Source organism: Eufriesea mexicana, unplaced genomic scaffold, assembly GCF_001483705.2.
Source record: "Eufriesea mexicana isolate 0111107269 unplaced genomic scaffold, ASM148370v2 scaffold3677, whole genome shotgun sequence".
NCBI classification, from domain to species: Eukaryota; Metazoa; Arthropoda; class Insecta; order Hymenoptera; family Apidae; genus Eufriesea; species Eufriesea mexicana.
The window spans coordinates 46,884-67,385 of NW_016911683.1; the positions used below are offsets into that span (position 1 = coordinate 46,884).

General features: G+C 33.4%; 1 protein-coding gene across 1 annotated transcript in view; it reads right to left on the reverse strand.

The window, feature by feature from the left end:
* Positions 1 to 20,385, reverse strand: part of LOC108551125 (probable low-specificity L-threonine aldolase 2) — a 40,726-nt gene extending 20,341 nt beyond the window's left edge. Inside the window, exons 1-3 of the mRNA XM_017905164.1 lie at positions 20,320 to 20,385; positions 20,140 to 20,257; positions 19,859 to 19,942 (exon numbers count right to left, since the gene is read on the reverse strand). Coding sequence (XP_017760653.1) covers positions 19,859 to 19,942; positions 20,140 to 20,257; positions 20,320 to 20,367 — 250 coding nt within the window. The 5' untranslated portion in view covers positions 20,368 to 20,385. The remainder of the gene's footprint in view (positions 1 to 19,858; positions 19,943 to 20,139; positions 20,258 to 20,319) is intronic.
* Between the last annotated feature and the right edge of the window lie 117 nt (positions 20,386 to 20,502).

Genomic DNA, 20,502 nt, shown 5'->3' on the forward strand with positions numbered 1-20,502 from the left:
GTCTTCTTTGTTCCACGACGGAACAGTATATGTGTGACGAGTATGACTAAGAGTCGTGAAAAACAGTTAGTGCTTGAAGGACAGTCATCAGAAAAAGACGCTGTGCATAAAAGAGTCGTGTATAGATTATATCGCAGAGTGAAGCGAGTCTATTTTAACTAATTCAATTATAATTCGTGTTCTGTTATTAAACTGTTAAATAAATATTGTTATAAGTTTATCTATTTACTCGCAGTTGTAAATATGGTTCGGCTAATTTTAATGTTACGAACTCCCCCAACGATTTTGAGCATCGAGTTTTATCTTTCCCCGTATAAGGAAAACCATTTAAAATATATTTTGTTTCGACGTCAACTGCTAACCAAAACTTAATGCCAAATTTATCAGGCTTATTCGGCATATATCGCGTAAACCTACATCGGGCTTTCGTTGGAAATAATTATTCATCTATCGAGATGTGGCGACTAAGATTCCGCCATTACGCCCATGCAAAAGGAGCAGGCACATTAGGGTCGAGTGTGCACCGGGGGCTATCGTCAATGTCATGCCGGGAATTAGTTTGGGACCGGGCAGCGACGTTGCAGACCAACGTCTCACTTCATTCACGACCCCCCTTTGCAGTCATCACGACTTTCCCGCGCGAGGGCGTTCCCCGCGGAAATTTAGTTTTTCCCGCGCGCGGGTTGGCGGTTTTTTTCCAACCTTTCCGTGCACACTCGACAGCTTTAAAAGCTCCTAAGACAGAGGACTCGAGATCAGTCCGTGTTCTTCCACGACGCCGTGATTATTTTCCTGGCTGCCACGACGAGCGCCGGCATAGGCATTGCGAGCCACCACAGAGATATTTTGATACGGCTTATAACAATCCTGGCTATTACCTATAAATCTGTTCCATATTTCGGATATCAACGTAAATTTATCTGTTTTTAATCTTTCGGATCGTTGGTGTTTTTTTTTGTCAAAGCGTATGAATCTCAGAATTTCTATAAATTTATCTCTGCTCATTGTGTTGGCGAAGAAAGCGAGTCCCCATTTTTTTGACCATAGATGAGAAGCTTTCAATGATCTCGCTTCATATGTGCCCCGGGCATACAGAATTGCTACAAAACTACGTAACTCAACTGTGATTGTCCAGTCTTTTTTCAAAACTCGATGTGCCTCGGTTTCAGTGCAATCTTTTATGTGTTCCATTATGTGTCTGTCGATTATCAATTCAAAAGCACTAGTTACACAACCCGATATAATATTTCTCTTAGCGTAGCCAGTAGGCCCTGCGATATTCCTGAAAATCATACGAACGGGCGTCCTACCTTTAGATCCGCCTGCTTTCAGTTTCATCCACTGTGTTCCGTCAACTCCAATTTCAATTTCATCCATTACATTTTGGGATGTGTTTGAAATACTCGTCCTCTCATCTTCGGAGTTAGAACCAGAAAGAATACGCACCCTTTTCCTGTTACGACACACTTTCAAGTTTTCCTCTTCACTATCCGAAGATTCTTCTCAGTAGGGTAATGCCGCAATGCACACTGCGAAAGTAGTAAAGCAGTACCTTTCCCAAGAAAAAATTCGTTCTGGATTGGCCAACAAGGTCACCCAACCTTAACATTATTGAAAATTGTTGGAGAAATCTTGCCCAAGCTGTGTATGCAAATGGCACAAACAATTTGGAAACATTGCTGAATTAAAAAAATGTATTCAAGATGAATGGGAGCAATTAGAGCAAAAAATTATTAAAAAGCTCTTTAAATCCTTGCCAAAGAGAATGGTGGCTGTTATTAAATGTAAAGAAGGAACCACAAAATTAATTGATTTATTGCTGTACATTTTTCAGTTAAACGTGCTATCATTTTGTCCCACTATGTTTTCTTAAAAATTCTTTTTTCTTCAATAAAATTGTATAGACAGAAGAAATTCAATTCGATTTCATTTGTGAACGTTTATGGCGGTATTTTGCAAAAATGCGTGAAAACAATGCTTTATTTATAATGTTAAATAAATAAAAATTACGTTAACCTTAAAGTGTGCTATCTTTTTGTCCGGGAGTATAGATATACTACGTACAAATTTCAAAAATTAAGAAGCTTAGGAAAAAATAATTGTGTATATAAATTCTTCGGATTAAATGATTCATTTACGATACAAAATGGTTAAAATTAATGCTATGGTTTTTGGGGCATTTCATTTCGAAGTTTGAAATCCGTCAACCTAGTGTTAATCGTGAAATCTGAAGACAATTTGGACGCACAAATGCAGAAATTTTGGCAGATGGAGAAAATCAGTGGCGCACCGGTTTTCACAGAAGAAGAAAGGCAGTGTGAGAAACATTTCCTGCATCACACTCGACGAGCAGAATCAGGTAAATATATAGTAAAATTACCATTAAAGGTAAAGGTATTGGCACTTGGAGATTCTTATAGTACAACCCTTAAACGCTTTCGCTCTCTTGAAAACAAATTAAATAGAAATCCTGCACTAAAGGAACAATATAACCGTTTTTTAGACGAATATATACGGTTTGCATATTTGCCAGAGATAACGGAAGCAGATCTTTAAGAAAAGGATTACTTTTTGCCGCATCATGCTGTAATAAAGGATTGTAGCACTATTAGGAAGCTTAGAGTAGTTTTCGATGGATAGACTAAAACTACAACCGGGGTATCTCTCAACGATATATTAATGGCTGGAGCGACGATCCAAGAAGACCTATTCTCTATTGCAACGCGTTTTCAGACCCATAATTGAGCCATTCACTGCACAAATCGATTAACTCCACTTTTTGAAAAATCTTAAATTTAAGTGTCAAACCACTTGGTATAGTTATAACTTTTTATATTTATAATAAATTTCCCCGATAATTAAGATTAACACCATTAAACGACAAAAATTTTGTGGCCACTGAATAATAAATAATTTATTTCAGAGGTCGCTTTGATTAACTCCGTACTCTAATGTAAATCGTTGCAATAATGCAACTCAAATGCACTAGCAAGCCATGAACGATAACGGTGAATTTTTTAGCGCCGTCTTATCAGAATTTAAGTAAAATTTAGTAAAATTTAAATTTATTACTTTTTTCATTTGCCAAATCGATTAACTCTTCCAGTAACATAAAAATGGTAACATTACCAACGATTACCTTTTGGCTATTTTTTCTTATAAATTTTATATACCGTTAGATGAAAGTTACATTTGTATTTATGCATTCTACGATATTTATTTCGATTTAAATTATAAAGGGAATTTTAAAAAACGATATACATTATTTCATTACATTTCTCCACTTTTTGTTTTAAGGAGTTAATCAATTTGTGCAGTGAACGGCTCAATTATGTTCCTTCTGCAGACATAGAAAAGATGTTTCTTCATGTAATGGTACATTCTGAAGATCGTAAGTACTTACGAATCCTATGGCGAAGAGAGCCTGATGAAACGATCAAGACATATCAATTGAATACGCTTCCATTTGGCTTAATATGTTCACCGTTCTTGGCAGTACGAAGTTTACAACAATAATTAACCAAAGGCAGCGGCAATACTTTTAAGGGATCTTATATCGATGATTTGCAAACAGGTGCGGAAACCCTGGAAGAAACTCGCGAAATTCGGGATGAACTTATTAAGCTCTTCAAAAAGGGTGGTTTTCATATCCGGCAGTGGTGCCCGAACAACAAACATATTCTGGGTGCTCTTCCTGAGAGTGTAATCAATCGCCGATTATATGAAGATGGAGGTGCTACTATAAAGGCTTTAGGAATTCATTGGAATTTCGTGGAAGATACCATTATCTATACGGTCAAGAACAATCCCATACAAGGTAATACAAAACGAAGAGTACTATCAGAAGCAACCAAGTCGTTCGACTCGTTAGGACTAATTGACCCAGTTATCGTCACGACGAAGACTGCAACAACTCTGGCAGCAAAAACTCAAGTGGGATGAGTCCCTTCCTATCGTGACAAGAGTCTGAAGTGGGTCGCAATAAGTATGTCGATGCTCGTCGTGGCAGTCGGGACAATAATCACGGCGTCGTAGAAGGTTTCAAACTCCCCGTGGTCCTCTGACTTAGGAGCTTTTAAAGCGGTCGAGTGTTCGCGAAAGGGGTAGAAAAACACCGCGAACCCGCGCGCGGGAAAAACTAAGTTTTCGCGGGAAAGGTTTACGCGGGAACCGCCCTCGCGCGGGAAAGTCGTGATGACCGCCCAGGGAGGTCGTAAATTAAGACGACCGTTGGTCTGCAACATCGCTACCCGGTCCCAGGCTAATCCCCGGCATGACATTGACGATAGCCAATGCCATCCGCGGGACAATGCCTGTTGACCTGCAGCGACTGCTGGTATGTTGCGGGGACGTACCCGGTGCACACTCGACCCTAATGTCCCTGCTCCTTTTGCATGAGCGTAGTAGCGGAATCTTAGCCGCCACGAGTCTTTATTTGGATGGCGTCATTCTGCATAGGGATCTATGTCGCTTCGAGGAACCATTAAGCCTATCAGTTTTCGAAGCAGGACTGAGTGGCGCAATGGGTCGTCATAGGGCCTATAAAACCCTGACTGAAGGGTTTGACGGGACTCTTTCGACAATCCACCGTCTGCATCACGTACCTCACAAGACTCAGTCCTTCGCGCATTTGTACCGCAAGAGAATAAAAGATAATGAAAGTTTAAAGTTCAATCTCCATAAATCCGATCTTTACCACACTATTTTACTGCACATGTCATGGAGGAACTTTCATGAGCAATTACCTATTCTAAACAATCTAACGATACAGCGACAAATAACAACGAGGCACAGGCAAGGCATGGAACTGCATGGGTTTTGCGATGCTAGTGAAAGAACCTGTGGCGCCTGTCTACCTGCGAACAACGAAGTCAGAAGGAAAAACTACCTCACAATTAATTTGCTCAAGTCCCGAGTGGCTCCCCTTAACCTCTTAGGCACTGAGCACCACTATAGTGGCTTTCGCGGATATCATCTTTCTGTGCGGCGCACCACTATAGTGGCTTTCCCGAATGCCATCTCTGTGTGTTTTAAGACGTACCATACTGAAATGTACTATTAATTATTAGAATAAATTGTTAAAGTTAAAACGCGCGTTAAAATCATATCTTAATTTTAAAAAATTTTAAAAATAAATATTTTTATAAATACTAATGAAAAATTATAATTTAATCATCAAACACTTCATTCCAATGTACTCGTGTAAAGAACAGCATTATCCGTCACACATTGCAGTGCCGTATCATTTACACGTAACTCGCGTTGAACTCTGCCGTACCGAGAAACAGCCCCGCGTAAAGTTCCGTCGTGCCTAAGAGGTTAAAACTATCACCATACCTAAACTGGAATTATGCGCATCAATTTTGTTGGCCAACCTGTACAAAACCGTAAAAAAAGATTCTAAAACTCGAATTCGATAAAATAGTTTTTTGGTCCGATTCTACAATAGTTCTTCACTGAATTAGATCGGCAGTTCACACATTAAAGACATTTGTTGCAAACCGTGTTGCCGAAATACAGAATGGTACATCAGCGAAAAATTGTAAGCACGTATCATCGTTAATCCCACAGGTGCCTTATCAAGAAGTCAACTGCCATCGCACTTCGTGACCAAGGAAGTATGGTTTAACCCTTTGCGGACGAGTGTCGGCAAATAGCCGCCCAACGTAGTTCACGGCTGCAAGGCGTATTATGGAGCGGCACGCGTATGTCTGTCGTCCTGAACGATAAGATACGCATGGGCATAATAGACTAAACAGTCTAGTTTCCTTTCAATTAAATTAGAAATCTTTAGCGATGAAGTCTTATTTTCCGTATAATGTAAACTTAAGATGTGAGACGATGGCAGAGTCGGAACGAATTTCACTTTGTCGAGTCAGTCTCTCTTTGCCACTACCAAAGGAACTAGCTGTCATTTCATATATTTTATGTTAAGATTAAGTAAACTTTGCACAGTTTTCTTCGTTACCAAGTACCTTTATCATAGTTACAATATACACGTGTTCCTAATAGACAGGGTACAGAGCGACTGACCTAATGCAGTGTCTCGGGCACTGTCTCGCAAAAACAAAAGAAGTAACACTATTAACTCTAACACTCATCAATAGATGGCGTCGTTGGCTTAAAATTATTATATTTCCTACATTTTGTACATTATAACATCCTACACACGATAGCTAAAAGTTTCAGAGACGATACGGTGGATAGTGACAGTGGTGCTTGTAGCGACCAAGTTCTCATCCTCGCCAATAGATGGATTCCTACTTGAAGGAGGTTCGAGGACTTTCACGCAAATCCTCGGTAAAGCCTCGACTTCTCTTAAATGGAAGTTCCTGTGACACCTAAGTATCCCTGGTCTAAGCAACCTGCTAGAAGCAAGCCTTACTGACGATGAGTCCACTAGCAGGCCCGAGATGAAACGCATCCCTTCCTTTTTCCGTCGTCCTTCTACCTGCTACCCTATCGATAGCAACGACGAATACCGGGATACTACCAGGCCAGCACCACAGGAACACCGCCCATCATCATCAGAAGGACAAAAGAAGACAGCATCCCGCGCTTAACCACTTGCGCTATAAAAACGTGCCACGCACGTCGAGATGCTTTTGTTCCAAAGCCGCCAGCGACGTGTATACCACGTCGATAGGCATTTGTCGCAGAAACGAAAACCACGTGTCCGTCACGTCGGCTAACAGTTAGCTCGCAGACGCGGTGCGGCGTCAATGTAACGTTATAACGCATGTTATATTGTAGAACGTGGCACGGCAACCGAAAGTTAAATCGTAGCGCAAGTGATTAACCCTTTGACATACAATGACGTCTGGGAGACGTCATTCATTTCATGTGCTATTGTAGACTTTGACGTCTCGGAAACGTCAAGAATTGTCTTCGGCGAACGTCGCGCAGTATATTAGATTCTTTACCTGTTTCAATCGTGCGTGGATGCTATTTTGTTTAAAAAATTTGGCACATTTTCCCGAACATATGCCTGCGACAAATAAAAAGCAACATCCTGCAAACAGATGCCATGCGTGCATCAAACATAATATAAGAAGTGAAACAACTTGGCAGTGTAAAACATGTCTGATTCCACTACGTATTCCAAAATGTTTTGAGATGTATCATACTTTACAGAACTACTAAATTATTATTTTATAGTATTACTTAATTATTGTACATTAACGTTATATATCAACTTTATTGTTTTATTTACATAGCATTAAATTTGAAAATAAAACGTTCTGTTTCTGAGCTTGCACATGAGTGTCCACAGTTGAGCCAAATTAAATGCTATTCTACGGACGCGTCGATGCGCATTTTATTTGTATGTCAAGGGGTTAATAAACCTCTCCCTTGGAGACGGAATATTGGGAGTGGGATATCTACAGAAGATATAACCATTCCTACAGTAATGAATACTACTTTGAATCCGACAAAACGAAAGATGACGACATTCCTTCATCCAGTGGAAGTGAAATCCGTTGAACGATATTTACTCAACCGCTTCAATGTCCGCAGTGATAGTAGCTGTTGCGGCCCTAGGACCGCAATGTCCCAAGTCAAGTGGAGGTCTGTTTTATACCTCTATTGCAAGGGTCCCTTCACTTGCGCATGCTCAGTGTCACCTAAACCACCGCTAGGATAAACCGTGACAAGGACCCATATATTATTCTCTAGACGACAGGCATAAGAACCCAAATGTTTAAACAACCACCACCACCGAAAGACGCCGAAGTTAGCATACACCCCCAATATCATACCAACCAATGAGAAGACAGTCGATCCTTATAAAACTACCGACAAGGCATTCGCAAGAAGATTCTCAGTAAAACCTCCATCACGACCACATCAAGATTCTCTCTAAACTCCATCACGACCACAAATCATCAAACGAGACCCACCAACACTCAGCGCGGGAGACTGTCTACTACTATAGAACTCCTTGCAGTTCAACACCAACCAGGTCTACCTCTATCAAGTTAGAGTGGGCCGCATCCCAAGCAGCATTGCCGCAGCAGCGTAACGGGCCTTACAACCCCGTGAAACTCCACCAGCGAGTTGCAGTGTTCGGGACGTAACAGTAGCAGTGGTGAAGAAATAAATATTCCTGAAAGCAGCAACAGTCCTGATAACGAATGGAAGAATGTGACCAATCAGGATGTCATCCCAGAAAAAATACTGTTTAGATCTGGATCACAAAATCCTGGTTCACAATTGAATCCAAATTGTACAGAACCATTGGATTATTTCAATTCATTCTTTACCGATGAGTTGATCAAGAAGATAGTTGACGAGACTAATTGGTATGCAAATAACATACAAAAAGAACATTTATCAAAACGGTCCACATGACATACATGGAATAATGTCACGACAAAGGAAATGCGAGCATTTCTTGGCATAATATTGCTTATGGGAACTATTGGGATTATGGGTGAAAGAAATAACTATCCTTATATTATAATTATCTTTATTCTCTCTTAAGGAAGGTATATCTGACAATTCTCGTAGAGTCAAAACTAGAGTGAAGAAAAGAAAAAAAAGACATGCGACTGCAGCTCGTCCCGGTCTCCCAACTCCTATCCAACGCGTGAAACAAAAACCTCACGCACTACCGGAACCTTCTCGGCGCATAGCTTAACCCCTTGCACTACGCTGAAACTCGGAAAAAGCCGTGCCAAACCCGTGCGCCCAAATGGTCGGGGAAAGTGCCGATCGGCAGAGTCCAGTATCAGAATTTGAAACACGATATCTTACGACTAATTGTAAGTGCGAGATAGCCACGAACCTATTCGAGATATTCATACTTGGCCCGAGATTAAGACCACGAGTCTGACTCGAGATATTCATGTTTGGCCTGAATAGTCGATAACGAGTCAGACTCGTGATATTCACGTTTGGCCCGAAATGTCGATCACGAGTCAGACTCGTGATATCCACGTTTGACATGAAATGAAACAACGAGCCTGACTCGTGATATTCAAGTTTGGCCTAAAATTTTCATCCCGAGTCAGACTCGTAAAAGTAGTGCAAGGGGTTAAAGATACATCTATTTCTCTTCACAGATTAATTTTTGTATATTCGATACGTTAAGACGTATCTTATTTTCAACAGGAACAATACCTCTTCCGAACCTAAAGGAATATTGGTCAATAGACAACAAGTGTAAAATCCCATACTTTGCCGAAATATTCAGGAGGGACCGATTCCTACAAATATTTTGGATACTTCGTGCAAATGCAAATTTTGAAGGTACGCAAAGCATGACAACACGGATGCAAAAAATTAGCAATTTTTTAGATTACATTGACAGTAAATGTCGTGAAAATTTTGTACCTGAGACGGAGTTATCAGTGGATGAATCAATTGTAAAATTCAAAGAGAGAATACGTTTCATCACATACAACCCAGGAAAATCAACCAAGTGGGGTATCCGTATTTATGTTCTTGCGGACGCCAATATTGGTTACGTATAAACTATTTTGTCATACTATGGCAGTTTTACCACTGAGAAATTAGTTAGACCTGATCTCCCAATAAACACTAGAATAATTTTACAGCTGTGTCAAAATTTATTACAATCTAATCCTGACGCTGTAGGATATCATATTTTTAACAACCAATATTTTTCAAGCATTCCCTTGACTGATGCATTACTTCAAATGAAATGCTACATGACTGGAACTGCCCAGACGAATAGGAAATTTATTCCAAATCAAATAAAAAATCCAAAAATTGCTAAAAATGAAATCGTTGCCTACAGACGAAAGGACATATTATTATTGGTTTGGAGGGATAAAAGTATCGTGAGAATGCTCAGCACTTGTGCTACCTCATCTTCGAGAACGGTCACTAAAAGGACACGCAAAGAAAGAAGAACTAATATTGTGAAGCCAAATGTGATTATAGATTATAATAAATATATGGACGGTGTAGATAAAGCAGACCAGTATACTGGCACGTACTGTTTTATGCGAAAGTCTGCAAAATGGTGGCGGAAATTATTATTTGGGGGGTTGCAAGTTTCCGTCATAACGTCTGGTGACTATAGTCACCGGCCACGAGACGCCATCTACACACGACGGGTGACTATAGTCACTGGCCACGAGGCGCCATCTACATACGTCTAGTGACTATAGTCACCGGCCACGAGACGCCATCTATACACGACGGGTGACTATAGTCACTGGCCACGAGGCGCCATCTACATACGTTTAGTGACTATAGTTACCGGCAACAAAAATTGAGTAAAATATTGAGACAAGTGCTACCGTTCCTCTTAGCTCCCCTCGTGATGCAAGTGTATGTGACAATGAGTCTGAATTGCAAGATTCTGAAGAGGACGTACTTTTTGCAGAGGAGGAAAAATAGCGAAAGAGGTCCAGGTGTTATATATGTATAAACAACGATAACTAATATAGTATGGAATATGCCGAAACTTCTCGATTTGTATGTAAAGAACATGCAATGAAACATAATAATGTTGTATATACTCAGTGCACATAAATAAAAAATATGTTTATAAAATTTTACATTTTTCAAACAAAACTCCTCCCCTCCCCATATAATAAATATTATTAGATAATATCTTGCACGAAAAAGTTAATTTGAAAGCAAGTATAGTAAAAATTTAGATAGGTGTCAAAAGTGACTCGATATCGACTCGTCGCGTCGCTCATCTACGATCGGCTATTCGAGAGTTAAATAACGTAGGAAGGAGTACTGTGGCAACATCGTTACCCTACCTTACCGAGCGGAGAGCTCAGGAAATAGTTCCCAATGCTCCGTTAGGTCACACACTGCTATCTCGTTAATACTAAAGCACATCACGCGTTGTACAAAAGATTATTATACAACGAAGTTTTTCTGGGTCCAATATTTACTTCTACCGTTTCTTCCACAAACAAGGCGCCCATTAAGGAGCGTAATAACTAAACAAAAACTATCGGTAGCGACATCTGATGAACCTTGTCCGAAGGATTCATACAAATTAACCACTAATATACGGAGGCTCTAACTGTGATTACGCGTGTTATATACAAGTATTAAAATAAAGTTCCTTTTTGTTATAAATTGAGAATCATTTATTCCTCGCATAAAATATTTAGTAGGGAGAACAAGTCCCCTACATTTGATGACCTCGACTAGTAACATTTAATGAGGAAATGAAAAAGAAAGAGGAATAAGCGCAAACGCGACACGTGTGCCAAAGGACACCGTCTAAAAACCTTAAAGAGAAGAATAATGTACTTTCCAGTTTGTGAGTGAGGTTGAATGAGTGAAACTCATTTGTTCTATAATTGTGCAATATGTGATATAAATATAATGTGACCGAGTTCCGTCTATTGTAAATGATATTTGAAAAATTGTTTAGAAAAATGTGCTAGAATGAAACAGTTGTCTCATTATGTAATTATGTAGTTATAAATGTAAATATTCTATTGTACCAATACTTTTATGCACCCATAAAATGCTCAAAAAATATATCTTTGTTATTATTTTGTGTATTATTTTATTTATATTGTTGCTTTTGTTGTGATAAACTAAAATAGGTGATAAATGAATACGTCAGAAAATAGATAATAAACGAATACATCATATCATATCAAAGGAAGAACCGAAAAATACCAGTATTTATTTTAGTATTTCATATAATACCGGTATCGGTATTTCGGTATAACTTTATTGATATAATACCGGTATTTAAGTCTCTGAAATACGCTGACCGAGGTGGCAGATAAGATTATGGAAAGTACAGGAAACGGGTGCGTCATGACCGATGAAACAACATGCATGAATGGACCCGATGAAACAGAAGATTGATAAGTTAGAAAAGACTTTATCACCGTCCATAATATACACCAAGTCAGTGATCGAAGATCTTCGAAAAAGCGTAAAATGTAATAATTGTTCACGTTCTTGATAGAAAACACCAGGATACCCAGGAATATGTTTTTACCACAAAAAATTTGGGACAGCATCTTATAAATGTATCTCTCCGTGTACGTTTAACCAAAATGAACCGGAAGACTAAATTACCTATAGAAGCGGTAGAGAACAGGAAGGTTACTCAAACAAAGGAAGTATGTCTTTACATTCGCGATAAGAAAACCAACATGAGGTTTTTAATCGACTCTGACTCAACGGTCTCCGTATTACCAAAAAATATTAGCCTCGAGAGAAGTAAGGCCAAATGAGTTCAAACTCTATGCAGCAAATAATTCAACTATTAATACATATTTAACTATTAATACATATTCAACTATTAATACATATTCAACTATTAATACATATTCAACTATTAATACATATTCAGCTATTGATACATAATCAACTATTAATACAATTCAGATTATGCTTAGATTGCATTCATAACCTCAGATTGCGACGATTGCGACGAGCTTTCTGGCATCCTTTTATAGTTGCCGACGTAGCCGTACCCATTATAGGTGCCGATTTTTTAATCTATTATGGACTAATAATTGATCTAAAAAATAAAGAACTTAGAGACTCAAAGACAAAGTTGGAAATTCAAGATCTACTCTGGGTACTCTGCTCAGAGGTATTTGGAATCTCAACACTTAATGCACGAATGGACTTCAAAAGTACTCTAAATAAGTTCAGTAAAACTATGTCGTCACTATATATATACACTACTTAAGAAAAATTGTACAAAGGAAGCAGTTGGTTAAACAGTTATATATATAAAAAGAAAAGACAACTCAAAACAACTCTAAACGACTCTCCTCGCAACTTCTTTCGACCTCTCGCTCTAAGCTTGACACAACACTGTCCCCTCGAAAGGATCGTCCCTCGCTTTCTATAATTTTCCTTAAAATTATCTTTATCCATTCGGTAACCGAAAATAGTGCAGACCTATCAGTGGACTGTTTATCGACGAATGTTTGCCCAATGAGTACAGTTTCCGTCTTGCCCACTCACCTTCACTGACTTTCTCTTTAATGGTCCTTTTCCGTTTAGGGTCCATAAACCTACGATACTACATTATCAAACCAAAAATATAATTAATTAAAATGTCCAATTTTCAATCACATCGTTACAACCATAGATCAATCTATGGTCAAACATACGTGGATATTTTCTGGGGAAAAACTGAAAGCAGCAAAAATTGGAATGAAAACGGGGAGATGGAGAGTATGCAGCGACTACAGAAAACTTAACGCAAAGCTATTCCAGATTGATACCTGCCGCAACTTATTAACAAGTTGTTTGAAAGAATATACGGTGAAATAATTTTTTATAAATTAGACCTGGTGAGGACATCACCAAATTCACAGAAGATCGTAAAAAGATAGCCATAACGACTCCATTTAATTTTTTCGAATATGTATTATGCCTTTAAAATTGAGTAATGCTGTACAAACGTACTAACAATATCTACATTCAATTTTTTAATAACTAGATTATGCCTTTTGTTATACAGAGTGTCCTCAAAATCGTGATACAACTAGCCGGATGGTGATTTTACATGCAAAAATAAGTTGAGAAAAACAGAATATTCTTTTCATTCAAAGCTTCGTTTTCGACAAATAAGAGTTTGAAAATCCGGCAGATATTCGTGTACTCCCAAGTTTCGACTTGGACTTCTGTTTCTTAATCCTAATCTTAACTCAAATCCACTATCAAAAAAAATAAGATGTTTTATTATGTTCATCAATTAAATTATTTAAATGCCTACTAAAAAGCTCACATTTCAATATGATTAGAAGCTTATAAAGTTTATTAAATGCTAAAATTCCATTGGATAAACAGTGTGCCAAAATAGACAGTTTTAATAGTTTGAGCATAATACTTAAATTTATGAACAAAGATTACATTAAAAACTATATAAATAGTATACCATGATATTTAGAAACAGGATTACTACATGCTAATTATTAATTGTTTATATTACATATTTTGAACCATGTTCAATTCTACTTATTCATTACATTCAATAATACTATTTTACTCAAATTTCATTGATAACCATCTTCATCACTCGTCTGCTTACTTTAGCTCCTTGCTATATTTTTCAAATAACATTATCAAAAAACCATAATGAGTTTAACTCTAACTCTACTTTCTTCCATATCAAATTACTCTGATAGCCTACTGAATTATAAAATAATGTCAAATAGCATTATCCCAGCCAAATTTTATAAAACTGTAAATGCTTCATATTATTAATCTCTTTGTGTTGCAAAAACAGCAAGATCTTTTGCTCTTTGATGAACTTAATCTTCGAATTAGCTCTAATTTCTATTTCTGATATAGATTGAATGTTGATAAGTTTATAAGTATTTGGTGTCATATCATACTGCGAGTTAAGGGTACTTAAAATATAACTAAACATCACAGTTTCTTTGGACAAGCAAGTGTCTTCAATACTTATTCTACAATGAAAAATCACACTTCTAGATCACTAATTTTTATGAACATTTATGAACGAATATTGATTCATATCATTAATGTATATTTGATTCAAAACTCATATTGTAGCAGTCTGTGCTTTATGAAAACATACATTATTTAGTACAAAATACATTCATTGTCTGATAAATGAGGAATTCTCATCTGTATTCTTGTATTATATAAATGATTAACATATACACAATTGTCACACAATATAATCAAACACTAGACATCATTTCACTAGGTATCGGTTTTTTTCTCGTTAAACTCTTCCTGCTTCATGTAATTGTTTACCTACTATTAATTATTTAATTTTTAGTAAATCTAAATAATTTTTCTCATATTTGTGCTAAAGCATAAATCACAGTTAATACACTTAAAATATAGAATGTGTCACTGATATTACTTAATTTAAAGTTAATATCTTTATCTGTAGAGAAAATAGGCAGATTATAATTAAACGGATTAAATAAATTATTGAAAATAGATTATAGTTGAATAAATTGAAATTACATTTAAGGTTTCTTTAAAGAAAACATAACATGGATTAAACAAGCTTTTTTTAAGTGAAAATGTATTGAAAATTTGAAGGTTACATTTAACTTTTTAATTAGAAAAATCTTTTCCTTATATAGAAAAATCATATTAAATTTTTTCTTGAATATAACCATCTGAAATAAATTTTACTAGCCACTTCTAGATAAAACAAAATTATAAAAAACAAAGAAACCATCACCATCTTATTAATATTAACTTTGTATATCAATATTATCACACAGTAACAATGATATTTGATGCCACATGCTATGTGACATTTTTATAAAATATAAATAATTGAAAACTACATAACCACTATTTTAATATAAACATTCAGTTTAAGTAAACTGCATAAAAGAAGAAAGAATAAACATGTTATCAATTTACTTTGAAATCATGTATCATTCATGCAAAATGGTTATATACATCTGATTATACATTTAAAAATATTGCCAAACAATTTCAAGAAATTAAAAATTTCCTCTATAAAAAATAAATTCAAGCTAAAACCATAACAAAAAATGCAAGTGAAATTAATTTTGAGCGTAATTATAATAAATCTATTCATAAGAATTTTTCAGAAAATGAAAATGATCTTTAATTTCTCAAGTGGAATAATGTATGTTTTTATCACATTATTATGAAAATTTGTTATAATGTATTTTATTTTTCATCTCATATAATATTGAAGGTTACTGCAGAGTACATAGATGAATTCGTCTTAATGCACATTTTCATGTGATAAAAAATATGTATTTCGTTTAAAAAATTGATCATCTTCATTTCTCAAAAAATATTATATATACAAATAACTGATGCATACTATCATATTGGTTATAGAAAACTGTACAATTTTTCCTGTTCCATATTTTTCTAACTTATTATTTACAAAATGGACACTTATTAATTATAAAATGTTTAATAATAGCATAAACATCCGATATATGTATATAACTGATTAGTTATAACAAATATAACTAACAGAGAATTAATATACACACAAGGAAAAATATTTACTATCTTGGCCAACATGTATTCATAACATATCCAAAACAGTTGTATTTTTAATTACAATTTTTGTAGAACTATATTTCTGAGTATGTGCGAATAATCATTCTTCTATAAAAGAATTCAATTAGTAAGAAAACTAAATAAATGAACTTACATATTATATGAATTTCATATTAAATAAATAAATAAGTCATCTTTTATATTTTAATAAGTTTCTGCAAAACATTTCACTATCCAAGACAATCATATAATATGATTTATAATTATTTTTGACTTTAACTTTTTCTAAAACTAAAATCACCATTAAAAAGGAAAGATTTTAAACTGTGAACAAAATTAAGAAAAATTTGATCAGGTTATTGATAACATTCTTAAAAAAACATTTCCCAAATTGTTTAAAGAATTAAAAGGAACACTGACATAAATGTATAAAACTCTAAAATGAATATTTTATAATATCAATTCAATAATATAATTTCAAATCAATAATATAATTTCACTTAAAATCATGTTTGATCCAACTTAAAACTCACTTGTAATCATGTAATATTGATTTAATCTATCTTTTCCTATAAACAATAATATTAATGTATATCAAGATGATAACAAAGTGATATACCCTATAAATATATAAAATAATATGAATCTTATACTTTAAATGAACTTTTTCTGTAAATGATAGAAAGTAATTTACATTTGAAGCCAAATTTCTTGATTGCAAATTTAAATTTAAAAAAATTAAAAAGACTAAAAATATCACTTTTCTATAGAAATAATCAAGTGACTATATTTTTTCACAATGGTAATAAACTTTGTAATTAGTAATCTACAAATGTTTCAAATCTTTTAAAATTTCATTTTGTGGTTAAAATTATAGTTATACGCCAAAATTTGCACATGTAAACAATTTAGTGACACTGTATACAAATTAGTTGTTTATCTCTATCTGGAAGGATAGAAAATATTAAGTTTTAATGTGTCACTATGGTGAATCATTAAAAAAATTTGCTTAATTATTAATTAATAAATGTTAAATAATAAGGTTGAGATTGACATAACATCAAAGTTGTCTTAATCACAATAATGGGCGTGTCCTATCTATCCCAGCACGCTCTTTTTCGTCCTGACTCTCTCTTTCCGTTTGTCTCCTTCCCTTTCCCTTTTCCCTTTATAAATTCTTTTTTGCAGTGTAAGTTTATTATGGAAACTTCTGAATATATACCTCAATAATAAATATAAAAATTGTTAGAACTGCCACAAAAAAAAGAAATAGACACACGTGGGTTTATAGTAAATGCGTATCATATAAAAAAATCGTGTAAAAAATTCAAATGAAAATTTCTTTACAACAAAGTAGAAAATTTGTGTTAAATTAGCATAAACTATACAAACAATAATTTAAAATATAAAAATGCATTCACAAAAAATATTTTGTTTAACAAATATGAACATAAAAGAATAACCATAGAATAACAAATTCGTTCTTTTTTTTTGCTACTAAAATAAACTTTAGGTACTTTAAGAAAATTAGAAAATGAATATAAAATCACTATATAATACATTTAAAAATATCATTTTAAATATTTATACAGGATACAAATGATTTGATAAATATCATGTATTTTTGCAACCATAATAAAGCAAGCAAAATGTGTGAAAAAATTATATAAATTTAAATAAAACATTAAAAGATCTGTATAAATATAAATAAAACATGTTAAAACAACCATGTAAATATAAATCGTATAAGAAAATACTGAGTAAACAAAATTTTGGTTTGATTTATTTGATAGTAAGGAATTAACTTTCAAACATTTGTAATGAAAAAATTAAAAAAAAATTTCTTATTGTGAATCTCATTGACTACAATACCTCTGTTTCTTTTTAATAATTTTGTATACAATAAAACAATCAAGTGATTTTTAGTAATTTCGAAATACACTTAAAAGAAAGACACAATATTCCTGAAAAATAGCCAGATCAACATATTGCCAAGAAATTGTCAGTTTTACAAATTTCATAATAACTATAGATAACTTTTTCATGGGCATAGCATTAAACTATTAAGTTCAATTGAATTAAATGGAAAGAAATTGTAAAGAAAAACAAAACAAAAATCATTTAAATGTTTTACTTGTATATATATAATATAATAGTACTATATTGTTATATATATGTAATTATTGTACGTAATTATTATCAACAAAATGGTTGAGGCACACAGTGAAAAAGATATAGAATTGTATATAACTATGATATATATCTATGCATCACAGTAGTATGTGTAATATGTGGCAATGTAGTCGATTAATATTATTTTCACTATGATTTAATTAACAACTGTTTATAAATATGTGTATGTTTTATTAATTCAATAAATATAGATACTTCTATTAATGCTAACTATATATATCTTCAACAAATTATGAATATACAAGTATCTCAACTTCCACTATATCAATGATTGTAGAATGTTTGCTTGAACATATTAAATGTTTATATATAAAGAATGTGTTTCTGAATGAGTTAAAATTTATTAAAACCTAAAAGTTTATTCAAAATATTTGTAAAATATATTTTAGTATTCTGGAATATCTGGCTAAGATTTCTCCTATTTATTCTAACAGAGCTACTGATATGCTATAATTAGTTATATACTGACTCATGAATGTGTTCAAATGCTATATTTCAAGGAAATTCTCCAGATCAAAAATTCTGATTGTGATAAAAGTTTGTGTGTATGTACAGCATAATGAGTTACACATGGAATAACTCTTTAAATGTCATTGAAGGAATAAAATTAAAGATTAAAGTTTTAACAATTTCTTTGTTTTTTAAATGGAATCTCACAGAAGAGAATTTTTACTGTAAAGTAACAGAGCACTAAAAATAAAAAATTTTTTATTTGTGAAGTTTTGCACCATTTCACATCATTATAAAAGTACATTTAAAAAAACAGGGGATGGATTGTAACTTTGTTCGTAGCAATTTCACCTAACTTCAAGTAATATCTGCAAAAAAAAAGAGATTGATCCATATATAACTCTTTATACTTTACATATATACAAACTTTCATTAAAATTAGAATTTTTGTGTTAGAGAATTCTCTTGAAATATAATATATAAACATTTTCTTGAGCCACCATACTTCATAAATATTTGCTTGAAATGAATCTGTGTAGTGTTTATTAGTTGCATCTTTAATAGTATGTATATTCATGTTTTGCAAAAGTATATCTAAGGAAGTTGAAGATAGCAAGAGAATAGAATATAGATGTTAATTTCTCAACATCAATTTAATATATTAATTGTAATATATAAATTGCAATATAATATACAATAAGTCAGTCCTGCTGATTCCAAATTTAAAAATTTCCTATTTGTCCATTAGGGCAATACAAAATGTGGTGATCATATGTACCAACTTAAATTTAGCTATGTTATGTTTTATAAGGTATATGGTTTCAACAATATAATAGTAATAATAATAAATATATAATTTTTATATTAAATTTTAATACATATGTGTATCATTAAAAAAAATAAATGTGAAATATCTATATGGATCAAAAGTAATCCCAATAGGAGTCCCAATACAAGCAATTTTTAACTTTTTGAATATCAAACATATAAACTTAAACAATTCTAACAAATAATATACAACTTACAATGACCATTGTTTCATGTACAATATTTATTTCTATTTTATATATGTAAAAGATATAAATTAATTATAACATTTACACTTGAGCTATCACTTTAATACTGATAAAATTTAAGTTTAAATTAAAAGGATAAAATATTAACAGATATCACAGTAATAAAATTAATGAAACTTATACATTCACTTTAGTTAAAAACTTAAATTACTACATGTGCAATCTGCTATACCTACTTGCAATTAAGTTTCCCATAGTTCCAGAGGATACGAATATTGCACTTTCCATTCCAACCATTTCAGCAGCTGCTTCTTGTAATTCTAAAAATCAACAATTGTTTAAAATATGTATCATTAATATCAACATTATTTAAAATTTTGCAAAATCATCACAATTATAAATTTGATATTTTTATTGTATATATTAATATATATTAATAAAAAATCAAATATAATTACAAAAATAAAAATTTATATACTACTATTATATATATTGTTTCAAAATAATATTGTCATACTTTTTACTGTTGGATCTTCATTAAAAACATCGTCACCAACATCAGCATTGAACATTGCTTCTCTCATTTCTTTAGTTGGTTTTGTTAAAGTATCACTTCGAAGATCAATGATCATTTCCTAGAAAAAATTTGTCTATAGGATTTCCTAATCATAACAGTTAAAATAATTCTATATTTTACCTTTTTCTGATCATAGGCTGAATTTGAAAAATTTTCCTGACAATACATATTTTAACTATAAAATTATTCAGCTTCAAAAATATTTAATATTTTTAATATAGATTAAAGTAATTTTATAGGTTAAGTAACCTAATTTGATTATAGATATGAATAGAAAAAGGAACTAAATTTAGAACAAAAGAT